General features: G+C 43.3%; 1 protein-coding gene and 1 non-coding gene across 2 annotated transcripts; both read right to left on the bottom strand.

Annotated features, from left to right (window-relative positions):
- Positions 1-132: 132 nt before the first annotated feature.
- Positions 133-18,507, bottom strand: PPP1R8 (protein phosphatase 1 regulatory subunit 8). Its single transcript, XM_046662817.1, has 7 exons — positions 18,427-18,507; positions 16,500-16,560; positions 11,063-11,216; positions 9,562-9,782; positions 7,801-7,945; positions 3,419-3,483; positions 133-1,595 (listed from the first exon to the last, which is right to left on the bottom strand). Exons 1-7 carry the CDS (start codon positions 18,480-18,482, stop codon positions 1,242-1,244), a joined length of 1,056 nt encoding a protein of 351 aa, XP_046518773.1. The 5' UTR covers positions 18,483-18,507; the 3' UTR covers positions 133-1,241.
- LOC124240495 (small Cajal body-specific RNA 1) lies at positions 14,780-14,945 on the bottom strand. Its single transcript, XR_006888889.1, has one exon. It is a non-coding gene; the product is annotated as a small Cajal body-specific RNA 1 (non-coding RNA).
- Positions 18,508-19,906: the final 1,399 nt, after the last annotated feature.

Here is a 19,906-nt window from a genome sequence, read left to right on the forward strand (position 1 = left end):
GGCATCTTTATTTGTGGTAATAAAATGGGGACAGAGCATAACCTCTCAAACCCAACAGCCATACCTTTGACAAACATTTCCCAATGGCAGTGGGAATCCGCGATGGCGACTGAGTCACAGACTGCACCCGAATGACAAAAGTTACGTTTAATTTACAATGTAATAAAGGTTACAGGTAAAAAGCTACACATAAAGCATGAAAAGGCCTATTACACAAATGTACAAATCTCTGTACAAAGCTCATATCACTGTTTCCTACCTTCGTCTCCTATGTCTGTCGGCCAGGTCTGGCCATGCAGCTCCGGATAGCAAGAGCTCTCAGCAAGGGGGGAAGGGCCTCCGAACCAGCATCTAAACATCTCCTCTTAGAGACGTCAGTTACTTGCAAAGTAAAATCTTTTTCTTTTTAATTGGAATTGCTCTAAGTGGTGATATCCTTAAAAAATTGCCTTCATAACACACTTGATAAGGAAAGTAATGCCTTAGAGAGTAGAGGACAGTACTCTGGAGTCAAATGAGAAACCTCGGCAAGCAGAGTACTCAGGTTTTACAAGAAAAATAGGTAAAGTCAAACAATACTGTAAGTTTAAAACTATCAACCTGTGTCTGTGGCATTGGTCACAGACAAGGGAATATCAAAATGTTCTCATTCCAACAGAAAGGACAAGAGAAAAGCCTAGCTATTGGACCTTAAAACCACCGACCCAGGAAAACATTTCTGAGTTTAAACCCTAGCTTAACTGAGGAATTCTAAACCCTCTTTTTGATCAACCTGGGATCTGTGGCAACTCTTGTGCTCTCTGGGACTTGCAGAGATAGTCAATATCAATTAGGCTGCTGGACCCACAAGGCTGGTAATACTACTGTCACCTCCACAGCTCTAGGTTCAACCTGAAGGCCTAGAGTCTCTCCCTAGGGCATGTGACTTTAAATAAAAATGATCCTAGAAGGAGGGAGAGAAAGAAAAAGGAGGTAATGAGAGACCTGGGAAAGAGCCTGGGCAGTCTATGTAAAACGACATATGGAACCTCTCTCTACACTGAAAGTGCTCTGAAGACAGGTCTTTATGGGATATTCCAACCCCACCCCCAGTTTTAATATTACATGGTTAGGACCCCAAGAGACATTCTGAAAGACGATACTGCACACATGGAAAGTTTTTCTCCCTAGTTCATTAGCTCCCCCATCACCCTTCCACCCAATTCCCACCCAATTCCCACCCTTCTCCATGACCAAAAATATCAAATAAGTAAGGAAGGTGTGGGCTTCTTGCCCGGCCAAGCCTCTTTTGCATATTTCTTCTTCTTGGGTTCGTTGACAGCTTCGGGGTTATAGACTGCAGGGTTTGGTGCAGGGTTCATGTTCACTGCTGACGGCACAACAGGAGTTAAGTCCACATCAGGGGCGAGGTTCGGGTATGGCATGGGCAAGCCACCGATGAGTGCTGTCCCATGGATGCCATGCGGCTGAGAGCCGGCTTCACTGTGCGTGGGGGGCAGGCCCCCGTAGAGTCCTCCGCTGAATGCAAAGTTCTGTATGCGCCTGCTCCCTGATTCCTCCAGGCCCAGGGAGCCAGGGCCCTCCACCCGCTTCTTCTGTGGTTTACAAGGAGCAGAGGAGACAAGAGGTAAGGCACGAGAGTGGTGTGTGTTAGCCTTTTCTATTTCAGCCCTAGAAAAATTGGGGAAGGCCTCTAAACCTCTAGCTTCTTTTGTTTCCCAAACAACCTATTTCACTGTCTTGAAATCTCAGGGTTTGAAGAGACCTTAAGAGTAGTCATCTACGTCCCAAACACTGCTCCACAGTGTTCACATCCTACGTCACACTGAGAAAAATGAGGACCGTGTGAGAGCTTTTCAGAAAGTAAAGCTTATCCAGGTTAAGTAACTATTCTTTATCCTCAGGTCACACCCCTGGGTCCCTCTCTTTTTCTTTCTTTCTTTTTTTTCCCCTGCTTTTTCACCCCAAATCCCCCCAATACATAGTTGTACATTCTAGCTGTGAGTGCCTCTGGTTGTGCTATGAAGGACGCTGCCTCAGTGTGGCCTGATGAGTGGTGCCCAGGATCCGAACCAGCGAAACCCTGGGCAGCCAATGTGGAGCGCGTGAACTTAACCACTCAGCCACAGGGCCGGCCCCCTCTCTTTTCCCGGTATTAAAATGCCCTTTTAGGAAACAGAGGTGATAATTGGTGGTAGTAGGTATTTAAATTCTTCTTTTTGTGGGGGAAGAGAAAAAGTTAGTATCTTCATGTTGGGTGCCCAAGTTTTAAACATTAATCTGAGAGCGGAACAAACCTATGACTGAAAGCCATCTCCTGGTTGCCTGGGGCTGGGACTGGGAGGGAACTTACAGCAAAGGGACATGAGGGAACTTTCTGGGGTGACGGAAATCTTCTATATACTGAGGAGAGTGGTGGTTACCCAGGTGTACACATTTGTCAGAACTCAAACTGTACACTTAAATGTATGCACTTTATTGTACGTAAATTATACCACAATAAAACTGACACAAAGTAAAAATATCTGCCAGTTTTGTACTTTAATAACAACTGAATATTCTAAAGGAAGAAGAAAAAAAGAGAGAAAAGAGCTCAAGGGGAAATGTGACTGAATACTATGGAGTTATTCAGAAAGTTTCATCTTGTACTTCTTCACACGTTGACTAAAGTCCATGAAAGATCCCCCTCATCAATCTACTCTTTTCGAATTAAAGACTAACCAGGAACTTGACACATCTTATCAATCTAGTCTAATATAATCTAAAGATTATTTTAAAATAAAACTCTCTATAGCCTCTCTGACTAGCACCTTCTGATCATTGCTTGACTATCTCTATTGATAGGGATCTCACTGCTTGAAGGGGCCTTTTGCTCTCTTTTGGACAGTTCTGGCTGTCAGGTAGTTATCCACATGCTGAGCAATCAGAATACTCTGTAACTTCCACCTCTTGGTTCTTCAACATACCTGATCTTTAAACCTAATCCAGATGTGGGCTGGCTTTCCTATCTGTGCCATTCTCATTCACAAAATAAAGGCATGGCAAAAGCCAGAGGTGCCATGCAGAAATGCAACATCACTTCTTCCTCGCTAAATAGCTTACTTTGAGTTAGAAGGGAAAGCCTAAAGAAAGATGGGCCTCTCTACATCCTGCTGGGAGGCCAATTTACAGATTCACATGGCATCATCATTTACATGCACCATCAAGCTGGCTGGTCACCTGCAGCCTTTCTATGGCACTCTAGGATCCCCTAGACATAGATGGGGTAAAAGTATTTCCACAGGAGGAAAAACGGGAAAGGAGCAAAGGATGTGTTTTAAAATTAAGCACAAACTTAACAGTTAACGTACACATAAAAGAGCAGGTTTTTAAACCAGACTGTATGGCATTTCAAATACTGTCACAATGTGCTTCCTACCTTGACTGGGACCACTGCAGTCTGAACCATGTTCCGGAAGCGACCAACTGAGGGATCCACATCCTCTGCAAAAAGACATGAGGGAAGAGTTAGTTTGGTACTCCAGCAGCTGGATTAAGGGTATAAGGCTCACTGTGAACAAAACACTCACAACAACTCATAGGAAAACAGTAAAATACAGCTAACACTCCAAGCATTCACTGTGTGCTGGGTGCTGTGTTAAATCCTCACAACAAGGCTATGAGGTAAGTACTACTACAATGAACATTTAATAGATGAGAAAAAAACTCAGGCTTGGAGGAGTAAAGTGACTGGCCCAGTCACCCCTTTGGAGAGGGGAGGAGCCAGGATTTGAGTCCAAGCAGCCAGAAATAGGCCTGTGCTCTGGAACACTGTGCCGGGATGCCTTCACCAAGTTCTTTCTCATTCCATGTACTTCCCTCTTTTGAGGGGAGAAACAAAAGAGAAGATGTTATCAATCCCACGTTAGTGACAAAACAATGACAAGTCAAGAGGTCACACACCACATATCTTGCTAATGCCGGCCCATTAGCAAATATCAGAACTAGGATTCAGACCCAGAACTTCCAACTTGACTTTGCCTTTTGACCTGAACAACTGTATACAATTAAGACTTTTACTAAAGGATCTGAAGCCCCCTGTCTAGGCAGATGGGGAGAGCAGCTTCCTTTTCACAGCTTATACACACATTAGTGTACCCTACAAAGCTTCCAGGATCATTCGCTCTGCAGAGAGAAAGTGCTAAGACCAAGTAAGGGACGTGCTTGCAGTCAGTCACTCTCTCATGCCTCATTTATTGGACATCAGGCATGAAAATAAAGAGCAAGACATTGTCCTGCCTTTAAGGAGTTCACATGTATAAAGCCAGACAGGGTACAACACAATGGAGGTGGTTCAGGAAAGCTGCAAAACAGCATTCCTGGAGCAGAAGGGACAACTGGGCTTGGTCACTGAGGATGAACAGGAGTTTTCTCACTGAAGGTTGAGTGTGTGGCAACAGGCAGGCACAGATTCATTACTAGAAAAATGACTCCAAGCCCCTTTTATCCTAATATAGTGGTAGGAAAGGAACTGTTTCCCTAATAGATACTGTATGTCTTATTTTTAAAGATTTTATTTTTCCTTTTTCTCCTCAAAGCCCCCCAGTACATAGTTGTGTATTTTCAGTTGTGGGTCCTTCTAGTTGTGGCATGTGGGACACTGCCTCACCATGGCCTGATGAGCAGTGCCATGTCCACGCCCAGGATCCAAACCAGTGAAAATCTGGGCTGCTGAAGCAGAGCGCGCGAACTTAACCACTCAGCCAGGGGGCCGGCCCCTGTATGTCTTATTTTAAAAGCACTGAGGGCACTCGCTATTTAAAGAAACACTCTTATGAATCCCTTTGGAAAACAAAGATTCTCTATTTAATTTGAATAATTAACTCCTGATTTATTTGTTTTAAGTCTGGCTTTTCACATATTAGGATGCCTCTAAAGAATACACCCTGATATTACATTACCAACCAATCTTTGTTCAATGAATGAATGAATGAATGGCTTCTATATGGAAGAAGAAAGAGGAAAAGATATCCAGGCTCATTAGGAGGGAGACAAGGTCTATAAAAAGGCACCTTTATCTTTTCTCTCATCCCCAAAGGAGCCCTGTTCCAATCATCCCTTTGGTAAGGAAAGCTAAATGAAACACAAGAACAACTGGAGCCCAACAGGAGTGGCCAGTGGAGATGCGCCCCATGTGTGCAACAGGTCTGCAGAGGGGAGGGGCTAAGCCTCTCTGGGGGACCCTGTCCTGTGCTGGCTGAATGGTGCTCAGGCCTTTCACCTTCACCTCATTCTCTAGCTATCCCACTCCTAGAGAAAGGATACACCCATTCCAGGATATCTCTGCTCCTGGAAGGTCTACCAACAAATTCCCTGCTGGGTCTACTTCTGGTATAAGAAAGGGTGCAGGGGTAAAAGGCACAAGCGGTGGCGGATGATAATGGGGACAATGGCTAACATTCATCAAGGGCTTACTGAGTGCCAAGCACAGATATGAAGTATTTTCACATATATTAATCATTTAATCTTCCCACCAATCCTGTGAGGCCAGTAGTCTGTTAAGTCACTTGGCCAATGTCACACAGCTACTAAACGGAGAGGTGGATTTCAAACCCGGGCCCTATGATTTCAGGGTCCACGCTCTTAGCCACTGTGTTATACTCTGCCTGAATACACTGCCTTAATAAAGCTCTAGGGCAATAATTTTCAAGGAGAAAAAGAGCAGACCAGACCTTGAGTCCTGAAAGAGACTTAAAAGATTGTCTGGTCCAATGAGTCCCAAATTGCTGGCTGTTCATCGGTACAACAAAGATCTTGTTTGAAGCTACACATTTTGGGGACCGGCCCCGTGGCAGAGTGGTTGGGTTCACGGGCTCTGCTGCAGAGGCCCAAGGTTTTGCTGGTTCGGATCCTGGGCACGGACATGGCACTGCTCATCAAGCCATGCTGAGGCAGCATCCCACATGCCACAACTAGAAGGACCCACAACTAAAAATACACAACTATGTACCGGGGGGCTTTGGGAGAAAAAGGAAAAAAAAAATAATGATAATGATAATAATAAATAAATAAATAAATAAATAAATAAATAAATAAATAAAGCTACACATTTCTAAGTCCACCCCTAGAAACTCTTATTCAACAGGTTCTGGAACCCAGAAATAAGCTTCTCAGATCAGTCATCCAGCCTCTGCCTGAACATTTCCCTCGGATGTTCACTACTTGAGAAGTAATTCATTCGATTTCACACACCATCAGAAACTGAACATGTAGTCACTACAATGAATGCCATGATTTCTTTCACTGATTCCTTTACATTCTTCTTTTAAATATAAGAAGGATTTGTTGTTGCTTTTTATGCTGAGTCAAATATGTGCTACACACTGGCTCTGGTTTTGCCACTCCTTCCTCCCTAAGGTCAGCCCTGCAAATATCCAACCACAGTGGCTGTGCCTCCTCCAGTCTGTTCTCCCTTATGGATGGCTCCCCTACAATCTCAGCATTCAAGGTACCATTTTCCATAGCTGTGGGTCTCTTCCTCCTACAGGACTACATAACACATTTGGTGGCTAAGGCTATACTTGCATTTCGTAACACATTTGGGTGAGTTCTGGACAGAACACAGGCTAGTGGGGTTATTGTCCCCTATTCTTCTATTAATGCAATCTTAAACTGCCCTTGATTAGTTTCCACATCCCCCTGATGACTCAAACTGCATTTTCAATTAATTAAAAACTCTAGGGGCCGGCCTGGTGGCGCAGCAGTTAAGTGCACACGTTCCACTTAGGCGGCCTGGGGTTTGCCGGTTTGGATCCTGGGTGCGGACATGGCACAGCTTGGCACGCCACGCTGTGGTAGGCACCCACATATACAGTAGAGGAAGATGGGCATGGACATTAGCTCAGGGCCAGTCTTCCTCAGCGAAAAGAGGAGGATTGGCAGCAGTTAGCTCAGGGCTAATCTTCCTCAAAAAAACCCCCCAAAAAAACAAAAAAAAAACCTCGATCTTTTTTTTCCCCATGAGCTGTCACTGAAGCAGATCTTCTCTATTTAAATAATTGATATTTTGAACCTAAACACAGGACTTGAAAGTTATTCTCACTGCATTTCAATTCGGGAAATAAGAGCAACTTGTTAGTCTGGGATCCCTGTTTCCATCCATTTATTTTCCAATAAGGTTTTTTGAATCTCAATTCACCTGCATTATATAAACTATACCTCCCAGTTCCATCTCATCCACCTACCAGAGTACTTAAGATATGTATAACATGAGTCCACTAAATGAATGGTGAATGATGGAACAAACTGGTAAACTTAGTGGCCTTCCCATCAACTGATGCTCTCATCTTGCTGACATTTCCATACAAACTATCTATAAATTACTTCCTTACAGAGAGATAAGTCTTCAACATGGTTAATAGTGGTACTAGAAGCTTCTCCAATCTTAGAATTACCAATCACACTCAGAACCCCATAAAGACCATAATATTCTGCTCTGAGGTAAAGACAGTGAACACCTATACCTTAACTAAAACCTCCACTATGACACAGACATACTGGATCAGCAGAGGAGAATTACAGCCTTACTCTGTATACTGAATTCTATAGGCCTTTCCTTTAGCTCTTTCTTTAATACTGCAACTGGATAATGCTTGAGTGTTGACAGTACTCCACCAACGAACTGTAAAAAACCTCTCTCTTTAATATAGCACCTGTTATCCTAAACCTTGTTGAGAAACATTACAACTGACCTATAGGTTGTGTACACTACTCTCTGAGACCACAGCTTTTTCATCACAGGAAACTAGCAAGATACTGCACCTGGGTTGATGATCTCATCATCCTCACTGAAAGTCACCCGTGAGTTCTTCCTCTTCCTCTTTGGTCTCTGAATGTCCAGATTCCCCTCCTCAATGGTGAGAGTGGAAATCCGCTTATTGTGGGCAGTGTTGAACTCTGTTAGGTTCTAAGCCAGGGTTCACACAGGAAAGACAGGAGTTAGTACACAGGGAATTTGAGGGAGAATATATTACTAAATAAAGGGTAGGAAGGCAGTAAGGGCTAACCTTGACCTCCCTAGACAGACGAGATTCTCTTTTGTATTCAGAAAAGATTCGTTACCATCCCTGCACTGCTAATATTAACAAGCCTCCTTTGCCAGAAAGTGGAACATCCTCATTGACTAGTGAAGCCGTGATATTCAAAAGGAGGTGAAGGGACTTGAGCTGAGAACAGGTCATCTGGGCATATATCCTTGAGTTGAGGTTTTGGGTTTTTGTTGGTTTTTTTTAAAGAAAGGCTATCATGTCTTCAGGCTGAGAATTAAAGGAATGCGACTGGGAGGAACTCCAAGAATTGTTTCAAAGTAACAAGAGAGAGATGAGAAAGGACGATTGACAGCTTCTTTCCCAGGTGCTCTCTCCTTTAAAAGTCCTAAGGACACTGCCACTGCACTTAACATTTGGCATTAATATCTTGTCACTCCCTATCTCTGCGCATAGCCCCTTTTCTGTTCGTAACCTCCCATCCATCTCAATGATTAACTTGGCCTCAGCACTGCTGTTTGCCTCTTCCCAATCCTCTGGACTTATTCCAATCTGCATTGCAGTTTGAGATATTCCAAATGTCCTGAGGACGAAGACCCAGACAGGACCTAACATACTGAACTTAACAGACATGGAAGCACGGAGGCAGCCTCACAGAGAAATGGGCAAGAGTGACTGTCAGCGAGGTCCCTGGCCATGAGGCTACTTCTTAAGAACAAAATATCTTCTAAATGGTAAGATTTCTATTGTGCTTTTCTTCCTAAGGACTGGAAGACTGCCTTGGTGTACAAGAATAGTAAATGCATGTGGGTGGGAAGGACATGGTTGCCTTCGGTCTACCTGAATAGACCAGTCATACCAGTGCAGTGACAGACGTGCAAAGGACGACAGCCAGATCACAAACTACTGGGATCAGCCTCTAGGAAAGGAAAACTGTAGCACTTTTATCAAATTAAATCCTATAAAATTCATGGCCTTCAGTGCAGTCAGGACCATAAGAACAAAAGTCTAGTTCTACCCAGAAGATTCCTGGGCTATTCGAATAATATCAATAAAAGCAACATAAATGAATGAAAGTTTCAGTCTCTCTAAGCCAGGGCTGTCCAGCTGAACTTTGTAGATGATGGAAATGTTCTCTATCTGTATTATTCGATACAGTAGTCACTGGAGTGACTACTGACTACTTGAAATGTGGTTAGTAGCTACCACACTGGATAGAGTAGCTCTAGAAAAATTTAACTCCTAGCCTTGGCTTCTAATGTCCAGTGACGGGGCACAAGACAAGCAGGAGGGTCTACTGGCAGGAGACCAGTCACCTTGTTAGCCCCGGTCATACATAACCAAACCCACACAATGTGGCTGTCCAAGGTGTGTCACTGCTGGCCACACTACATTGCTAAAGTGGCAAAGGCCCATTAGTGGGCTCAAGAAAACCTCCTGCTGCTAGGTCACTGGAATTTCAAGCTACAAAGAACAGCTACATATTGCAAAAGCCAGAGTCCCAAAAGACAAAACAATGACATAGACATGAAATTACATCAAGCTCAGTTTCCTCCTCTGGAAGCCCCAGTAAGCCCTTGAGTTCATCATCCTCTCCACCCATCTTCTCATCTCCTTTCACAGCCGATGGCAATGTCTGAGGCTTCTCACGTAGTGTGTATGCCCTTGTGGATGCGCCAAATGAGACTGTGGAATCGATGGGGATTTGCTGAGGCTTGTGAGGTTCCAACCGAATGTGACCCAAGAAAGTGCCGTGCGCTGGGAATAACCAAATCAGAAAGAGAGAGGAAAAAAAACCAACCTGAGTTGTAGAAAGGAGAGTGGCTCCTCCCAGCACATCAGTTTTGCTTTATAAAATGAAAATGACACTAGGTCCACTCTGCATCCCATGTCATGGGTCACAGTAAAAAGGAAAACCCCTTCACTGAGTCTTGAATCTCTTCAGTGGATTTCTTATACAACTTCAGACCTGCTCTTACCCAAAGTAACAAATACCTCTCTTTGCTCTCTGCTACCAGATAGGCTTAGCTCCATTCTGGTCCAGCAGGAATGGTTCCAGCAACAGCCATGCCCCAGAAGGCAGGAGACAGGCATCACCGTGGTTTGACCTCTCCAGCCCCAAGTCTAAGGATCAAAGGCCCTGGTGGCAATTACGCTTGGGTTTTCTCCAGGACAGGAAAGGAGGTTGACTAAAACAGGTGCAATATCAATGCCAAGGCAAGCCAAGATCCTACTGGAGAGTCTGACTATTTTTCCATGTCTGTATTCTGCATGTTATGAGATGGAGAGAAAAGATGAGACAAATTTGCAAGTAACTACTTATGAGACAAGGCTCTCCAAAACCATTATATAAGCAGATTAGGGGCTGGGGGTGGGGGTGTTGGGGGTGTGGGAAAGGAGTAGAACACAATTAGCCCAGGAAGCAGGATCCTTTACATTTTACACTGCAATTATATATGGAAAAAATGAACAAACTTCAGGGCCCCATGCAGTCAAATCTCAATTGCATTTCTGGGATTATCTTTGGCAAAGTTGAAAATTTTATTAGTTGGAGTGTGTTCGTGGAATAAAAATTGATATTATTAGTAGTCAAAGCAAAATGTAACTGGGATAAAGAACCCATTATAAAAAATTTAATTCTGCTCAAAACAAGTTTTTTTTTTTTTAATGTCCTGTACCACTGCTCTGCTATATTAATGCAACTAATCACGGCTTCTGCTTAAATTGGACCACAATTTACCACAGTCCTAGTACCACTTGAATTCCCATAGTCCCTAGCTCCTGGGTGTTTTTCTTAATTCTCTATACATACTTATTGCCTCCTACAGGACAGTGTTCCCCTAAACTCTCTTTTCTCTCCAGTCATCAATTATTTCAGGAAAACAGGAGATATCACAGGAGGGCTGATTTAAAAACCAAACATAAACTTCTTCCTTGATGAGTAATAAAACATGATTTTGAAACTGAAGAACCCAAAGAGCATTTTCACACTGCTCAAAAGGGAATGTGTGAAAGGGGATGGGATGGGAGTTACTTACTACTGTTGAGGTCTATTAGGAAAACTCTCTTCAGATGCTTGTGGTAGACCAAGGCAGCGTGGACCCGAGAGCAAGACTGGTGGTCAATGGTAAAGTCACACAAATCAGGGTTTCTCCCAAATAAGTAATACTTCTTCTCATCAATAATCAGTTTCTAAATAAATATTAAATTAAATATTACTTAAATCTTGTTTCAACAGAGTTTAGCAGAAATTCTTCCAATCAAATAAGTAGCGGACCTTGAGTAGATAAAATTCCTTGCCAAGGTAAAAAAAATTTTCCCTATTATCTTCAAGATAAACAACTCAGCATAATTTACTAACATTTTTTGGGGGTGAATGGCAACTAACCTCCCCAAATACAGTAGTCAAATGTTTAGTCTTAGTATGAAAAGAACTTTTCCTAATTCTATTACATGAAAGTGGCCCGTAAGAGTGGTTGTCTTCTGTCCATTGGAAATTTAAGATTTCACAGGATCTTAATTTTAGGTCGAGCAGGAAATAAGAACATAAAGCATGTCTATAAAGTAATAAGGGGGCTGTCCCAGTGGCACAGCGGTTAAGTGCACACGTTCTGCTTCGGTGCCTGGGTTTCGACAGTTTGGATCCCGGGTGCAGACATGGCACCTCCTGGCAAGCCATGCTGTGGTAGGCGTCCCACATATAAAGTAGAGGAAGATGGGCACGGATGTGAGCTCAGGGCCAGTCTTCCTCAGCAAAAAGAGGAGGATCGGCAGCAGTTAGCTCAGGGCTAATCTTCCTTAAAACAAGAAAAAAGTAATAAGACTGCTTTTCAGAAAATATACATTCAAATGAAGATTATAAATTGGTTAGGAAAGGAAGGGGGTGTAAACACCTAGATCTATATTCTAATCGTGCTGCCCTAGCTCCAAAGTATTTTTGGAACCCTCTTTAGGAACTGGAATTACATTAGACATCATTGTACAAGCCTCTAAATCTAATTTTATTGTTCCATTTCACTTTGGCCACAAAAAAGTATTATTCAGAGTTAACTCTACACGAGTATTTGCTGTGCCCAAATATGGAACTACCTCACAGGGCAAAGACTCTCCAGGTTTAGGGGAGAGCGATGTGGGAATTAACATTTATTGAAGGACTATTACTGCTAGGTATTTTAAGTATTATCTCATCTAATCCTCAAAACAACTTTGTGAAGCAAGTATCACTTCTATTGCTAAAGATAAGAAAATAGATTCAGAGAACTGAAGTCACTCACCCAAGGCAGCCCAGCCCAGCTGGTTAAGTGGCAGGGCTGGGACTTAAACTCAGGTGTGAATGACCTGCGATGCTAATATTCTAAACAACAGTGTGATGGTCTGAAACAACTCTAAGAGCTCCACAATGTTTCTAGCCATCACTATGGCACTGCAAAAAATTAAACTGTCATGCCCCAACATAACAGCAGAAAGAGGGATTTGACAGACCAGCAAACTGCTACTAAAAAACTGTAGGGGCTGACATAGCATTGTTAACTTTTAATTCTCCCAAATGAGGACTTTAAAAAAAAGCTGTCACTGATCAGTATCATCATAGTCATTTTATAAAAGAAAGGTCATTTTAACAGCAAATAAGCAGGAAGAGTAAGGATAAAGGACCATTCTTTGAGAAGAATTTAGCTTTACACAAAACTCCCTACACTACCCTTATTTTTCTTTTAATCCTAGATCAGTAAAGCCTCTGCCACAGATTGGTTGTAGACTGGGCTGTCATAGATGAAGGATTCTGATGAATTTTTGCTAACACTTCCTCCAGTTCTAAAAGTCTATAATTTGACCACTTTGAAGAATAACCCTCATTCAGATACGTTATGTTTTTTCTTGAAACACAAGGTCTCATTAAGCTCTAGCTCACATTTCACACTATACTTCTTTTAAAATCCCTGAGAGAAGACAGCAAATGCTGAGTAGAGAAGTACAGTCAAGTTAGTATGGTACCAGGCTAGGAATCAAGAGGCTTATATTTCATTCCTGGCTGTGTCACTGAACTCACAGTGGGCTACTCTTTTCCCCTATGCTTTAGTGTTCGCCTTACAAAACCAGAAACAGACCTCATGCACTGATAACAGTAATAACTGCTGAGCGTTTAAGAGCCACACACTGTGCTGTGAGTTTTACAATACGTCATTTCATCCTCACAACCACTCTGTGAGGTGGTTAGGTGCTATTATTCCTATTTTTATAGATGACAAAATTGAGGCATAAAGAAATTAACATATTCAAGTCACACAGCTAGATATTTATAAGCTGGATTAGAAATTAAGGTCTGGGTCTACACTCTTTTAACCATTATATTATGTATTTTCTTCACTCTACCTGCATCAAAAAATACACAACATGGCAAGGAAAATTTTAAGGAGTGAACAAGTACTACAGGTCACACTCTTTAATTTTTCTTTAAACAATCACTTACCCAGTTTCTGTCAAGCTTAGCCTTAAGGCTCAATTAGTTCAAGCTAGTCCAGCTATGTGGGTAACCTCTGGAAAACCCTGTCCAGCAGTGCCCATCTGCTGCTGGCATAGCTTGTCCCAAGCCCATACTGCTAAGGAGCACCAAGATTTAACAGCCTGACGACTCAATCAGACAATGACTCCCATGTCTGCTCAGAACCAAGATTTAAGAATTGGCTAAAAAATAGACATTGAATTAGAATTGACAGAGCCCTGAAATTTCAACATCTTGTTCTCTCTATGTAATATAGCAGGCCCTCCATATCCGCAGATTCAACCAACCTCAGATTGTAAGGCCTACAATGGTTGCTTACGTACCGAACATGTACAGACTTCTTTTCTGTCATTACTCCCTAAACAATACGGTATAACAACTATTTACATTATATTAGGTATTATAAGTAATCTAGGGGCTGGCCCGGTGGCGCAGCGGTTAAGTTCGCATGTTCCGCTTCTCGGTGGCCCGGGGTTCGCCACTTCGGATCCCAGGTGTGGACATGTTACCACTTGGCAGTGGTGTCCCACATATAAAGTAGAGGAAGACGGGCATGGATGTTAGCTCAGGGCCTGTCTTCCTCAGCAAAAAGAGGAGGATTGGCAGTGGTCAGCTCAGGGCTAATCTTCCTCAAAAAAAAAATAAAAGTAATCTAGAGATGATTTACAGTATACAGGAGGATGTGCATAGGTTATATGCAAATACTGTGAAGTTTTATATAAGGGACTTAAGCACCTGCAGATTCTGGTATCCGTTGGGAGTCCTGGAACCAATCACCAATACCGAGGACAAGTGGACCTATGCAGGTTGAAGCTCATGGCATTTCTCATTCATATTTATATGCACACAGATCATGCCCTGATAAACTTAAATTTGCTAACCACAGTGTTCATAGGCTGGTCTCAAGGAAACAGTATAAAGACCACCAGCTCCTGGCTTATAATATAACCATGACCAAATTTCTATGATTCTAAGGTGCCAAAGACATACCAGAAATTTAGGTGTTTAGAAGGGGAAAAAAAAGAGAAAGGGCCTCCAAATCAAATATATACATTATATTTATATTAATATAAAGGCATCTCAATCACAGAAACATTAAAACATAGGGGAAAAGTAGTATGTCTTAAAATAAAGCAATTGTGTTAATTCTTGGACAATGTGCCTCTTTTGTCCAAGTGAATGAAATGATGCACTGATCTTTCAACAGTCACTACAACCACAATTTCTTGACTAGCTATGGCTGGTATCATTGTCCACTTGTGCCTCTGAGTTATAACTCAGAGTGTGTCTTTACACACTGGGCTTAAAAGACTCATGGCTTTTGTTTTAATATTGCACTTCTTAAACCCAGCTATCACAATACATCACAAGCCTTTGACACAAGGCTAGGATATAGATAGCTCGGTTAGTATCAAGTGCTGCCTAAATCCTTAAAAATAAGCAGATCTCAGGTCTATTCCTCTCAGAAGCAATACAGTGATGTCTAAGGATTATAACTTGACGATCACGTGGCAACTCAGCACACCTAAGTGCAATGAAAGACAGAGAACATTATCAGTTAACGGAAACCATAGTCAGAGAGGCGTCTGACAAGTTAGAGTACTTTGAAAATATGTTATTTCACAAAAGAGTATGATAGTATCATTAAGGGTAGGCCTCCTTGTCTGTTTCTTTCTGTTGCAAACTAAAGATTTACTAAATTCTAGTAACAAAATAGATTCCTACACGTCTTCAAAGCTTCATGGTATTCAGCAACAATATTTTCTATCTGTTGAACAGCCTACATGAAAAAGCTTTTACAGACATTTTAGCTAAGTTATTTCCTTGAATAATTTTGATGTTTTGTGACCTTTAAGAAGGGAGAACCCGTGACAAAGGGGCTCTAAGTGACTGGCAAAGGGTATGATGAATTTATAACAGAATTCATCACAACTCATGCCTTAACACTTTACAAAATACCCGAATCTCTCTACAACATCCTGGAAGTGATAACAACGTATTTATAACACAGCTTTCAGGAGATATCACACACAGCTTTTCAACCACAGAATGCAATGTTTTTACTATATACACCAAAAAAGCCCAACTGCACTCAATAATGGGGCCTTGAAACTAAATTCTGAGCGAGAAAACCAAAAATTGGTCTAAGACACAGAGACTCACAACTCCAGTCACAGTGGGCTTAATCTCCATTTCTTGGTAAATAAATGGTACCATAAGGATTTTTAAAAAACCTTACATAACCTAATAGCTAATCAAAATTCACATTCTCTTGAAGTTCTATGTGGTGTTCATTCTAGAGACTTGTATAAAAGCTGGAATTCTGCTAAACTTTACAGTACTTAACTCCAATTATAACTATGTAATTTTTGTGTGTGATTGTATCTTTCCTACCATGGGATTTCTTTAAGGACAGGAACCACGTTTGTTTTGTTCACTGTTGTAGATCCTATGCTGAGCACAATGATTGGCACACAGTAAGCACTCAACCCATGTTTTGAATGAACGAATGAATTTCATCACCATTCCATTCTTTCCTTTGAGCAAGCATCTTAGTTGATCATCTTTGAAGGGCTTGGGCCTGAATCTCATAAAAGCAACTTAAACTCAATCTAAATCATTCACTTTCTCCTTCGCTTATTGCATTTGGTGGACCTTCCACACAACTCCATGTACTCAGAGAGAGGGAATTCACCCAGTCATAGGGCTTCCAACTTGACTGGGGCCCACAGGCCCATGATCTATTAAAACCCTTAATTTGGGAGGTGAGGGAAGTCACAAAAAACTGAGTGTCTGTGGGAGATATGAGGTTTGAATGTGTTATATCACTGTGTCCTTTTAATAGAAAAAAAAAGTCAGGATGAACAAAAGTAGCATTGCTGGAAAACAAAGCACAGGAGAGGGGGTGGAAAAGTGAGTCACTGGAAAAATCTTCACTGTGGTGGGGAAAAAGGGAAAGACACATATCTCCATACCTCAATTAGTTTGTCTCCTTTGACTACATCCAGATGTAAACCAGGTGGGGGTTTACCTGCCCTGAAAAATAAGAGTGAAAAAAGCATTTTCAGGATGAGTCCATAAATGCCATTTACAATTATTGTCCCATTCAACATTGCAGCTCTCCCACCATCCTATAATTAGTTCATGTTCAAGCAGAAATGTCATCTACTTCACTGTTATTACAGCTCCTCTCTACATTTGACACTTACTTCCCCAGTGATTCAATTGCTCTAAAACAGAATTTAGTGAATCCGTATTTAGAGCAGCACCAAAGAAACCTATATTTTAACACTGGCTATCTACCTCGGAAAGAAAGCAGCATAGAGAGTGCAAGTACTATAGCTGGGGTAGTCTGGTCACTCGGAGTTTGAATTTAAGATTTGCCACGACCACTAATACCATATGAAGGCAGCATAAATCAGTTGGTGTTTTGGGCTAATCAAGATTAGTCTCATCACAAAATAAGGAGAGGGTGTTGTCCTGAGCTCTGAGACCAAATAAAAGGTACATAGTTAGGGAGCTAGCGTAATTCAAAATCATGCCCACGAAACCAAGTACCAAGAAATACAAGAGATATTTGTTACCCTTGAACAGGTCTTTCTACAACGGCTTGTTTAAAGGAACTTTTCTCTATACTCCTATAACCACACCACTCAACGGGGATACACATATGTCAAAGCCACTAACACAGTGCCTGGTGCATACCAGACTGAAGAAACGGTAGGTGGTCTCAAACAGTCTAACTATAACTTTACTGTTCTGGTCCAACTTCTGAAATCAATGCAGCAAGGAACTAAAATGAACAAAGAATTTGTAGGCTGAAGCAACTGAGTGTTACAAAAGTGCAAAGGGACCCAGAATATAGCCACACATTCACTTCTTCCTGTTTGCTCCTTTGAAGTTTGAGGAAAGAACAATCTTGCCAGAATCCCTATATTTGCATAGAAAAAATGCATCCATCCATCTAACTGAAGATGCAACATAGTCTTCTCGTAATCCTGCCCCAACGCACCATGGCAGTTGCTGAAAGGACAGTGCACTGGACAACAGCCCATCTTGTCCGGGAAGCAGGGAAAGCCAGTGTTTACATCCAAAGCATGCTTTCTGAACTCCTACTACGTGCCTGGCGCAGGCCTAGGAGCTGGGAATATAAAGATGCATCAGCCAGCCCTTGTCCTTGAGGATCTCAATATAAGGGGAGACAGAGACGAGTAACCCATAAACGGCACACTGGGATGAGCTACAGCAGAAATAGCTCTAACTCCGATGGGTCTCCTAGCAAGGCAATTCATATCGCCTACTCAAAGACTAAATTAAATTATTCCATTATTCCCAAGAACTTGCGAAGGGATGGAGGGGTTCGTTCCAACAATTGCTGATGCCCACTTGTGCCCGTCTTCGCGCTGGTCGCTGAGAACGCAGTGGTAGGTCAGAGCCGTCCCTGCCCTCAGGGAGCTCCCAGTCTGCGAGAGACAGACAAGGACCGCACCGGGGATGCAGCAGCGACAGAGGGATGCGGGGCTCTGAGACTGGGCTGGGGCCGGGAAGCCAGCTCGTGCGCGCTCGGGACAGAGAGCAGGGGGGCAGGTACGGTGCTCCGCAAGAGCACCAGGCGCTCAGTCAGGAGTTGGGGTAAGTTCTGGGCCAAGGCTCCGAAGCGCCCCAGCAACCAGCTGATTGCCCGAGGGGCTACCTACGCGAGCGCCCCAGAGCCCCCAGTTTCCTCAGTTCCTGGGCCCGGGCTCCAGGCTCCTCCACACGCCGCTCGGCCCGACGGACAGTTCTCCCTCAGTCAGACCCGGGGTGTCTGAGCCGTTCGGCTCACTGCCAGAAGTGAGCTGCCATGCCGGCCCAGGCCAGGCCAGGCCAGGCCACCCCAGTCCTGGTCGCCCCGCCACTCACCAGGTCGGGCAGTCGAACAGCGGGAGGTTAGAGCCGGAGTTCGCGGCTGCCGCCATCTTGCGTCTCCCCCTCCCATTTGGCGGGCCCGAAGCACGCCGGGAAACTGGAAGACTCAGAGGGGAGAGGCGGCATCCCAGCAGCCTGTGCATGCGCGCGCGCGCACACACGCACACGCACGCACGCACGCTCGCAGAGGGCCTTCCAGTGGCGGGGGAGAGTGGGGTCTGAGTTTGAGCTGCTTTTCAGTGTTTGAGAGAGTTGGCGTTTTCTGGAAGAGTCTCCGGAGGCTAGGGCTTTCCTTGGCCGGGAGATGTCTGAGGAAAAGGAGCTTGTAAGGAGAGGTAGCGGTCTTCCCCAACGTTCTCCTGCAAACACGCTCCTGGGCTCTAAAATCTTGCAACTCCATCCTTGCTCCGGGCTTACAGCGTTAGCCTTTCCACCCGTCTGGAAAGAAGCTAGAGGGCAGAGCTCAGAGGTTGGAGGGATCACTCATTCTGTTTCTCCTCCTTGGGCGCTTCTCGGCCGTGTTGCATGCTGCCTCCTCATTTCCCCTTCCTAATCCAAATCTGGGCCTTGAGGGCTTCTGTAGATTATCTGGGAAGCTGCTTTAGGGGGTCCTCTAGGCTATTTATGAAAACTCTGCACAAACTGCAGCCAGGAGCGGACCCAATCAGAAGGCAGCCGTCCAAATCTTCAATGTGCATGAATGAAATGGTTAATCGAGTTGTGGCCCCTTTGGATTTTTAAGTTTTGGTCATAATGACTAGATCATGTAAGGAAGCATTAGGATTCAGGCCTGCCCTAGGCCAACAGCTGGCTGAAAGAGACCATCAGCAGGGCCTCTGGTTGTAATGGCTTTGTCTATTGAGTGCTTCCTTATCTGGATAAGCATGTATTTTATATGGGTCTCTCATTTAAACCTCACAACACTGAGATGGGTATTGTGATCCCTGAGGAGAGGCTCGGAGAGACTGAGTTGCCCACCCTCACCCTAGAACAAGTGAGTGGGATTCAAACCTAAATCTGTACAATGCCAAAGGCCATGCTCTTTAGTCACCACTCTCTCTCACACTTATGTTGGCACCATATTTATTATTAGCATGCAACTGATGCCCAACACTTTACATAACTTTTGCAGAAAACATAGGATTATCTGATCTGGTGTTTTTTCTTTTTTAAAGAAACCAATTGCAAAATTATTGTTCATCCAGAAATAGGCACTGCACAGCAAGTTCTCTCTTTCTATGATGGAGTTCTTTTCTTGATTACCTGCTACTGGTCCTCTAGATTTTAAATCGAACATCAGCCTGTTCGAAAGATTTGGCCCTTGGTGACATCTCCAGGCATCAAAACTGTAGCATAGTATTAACTTGGAATTTAAAATTATCAACTCTTAGGCAGGTAGGAGAATCAGCTTTTCCTCTGGCCTTCAAAAGCAAAATAAACTCATCTAATAAGGATGTTAACTGATCAGATGACT

Source organism: Equus quagga, chromosome 5 (assembly GCF_021613505.1).
Source record: "Equus quagga isolate Etosha38 chromosome 5, UCLA_HA_Equagga_1.0, whole genome shotgun sequence".
Classification (NCBI taxonomy): Eukaryota; Metazoa; Chordata; class Mammalia; order Perissodactyla; family Equidae; genus Equus; species Equus quagga.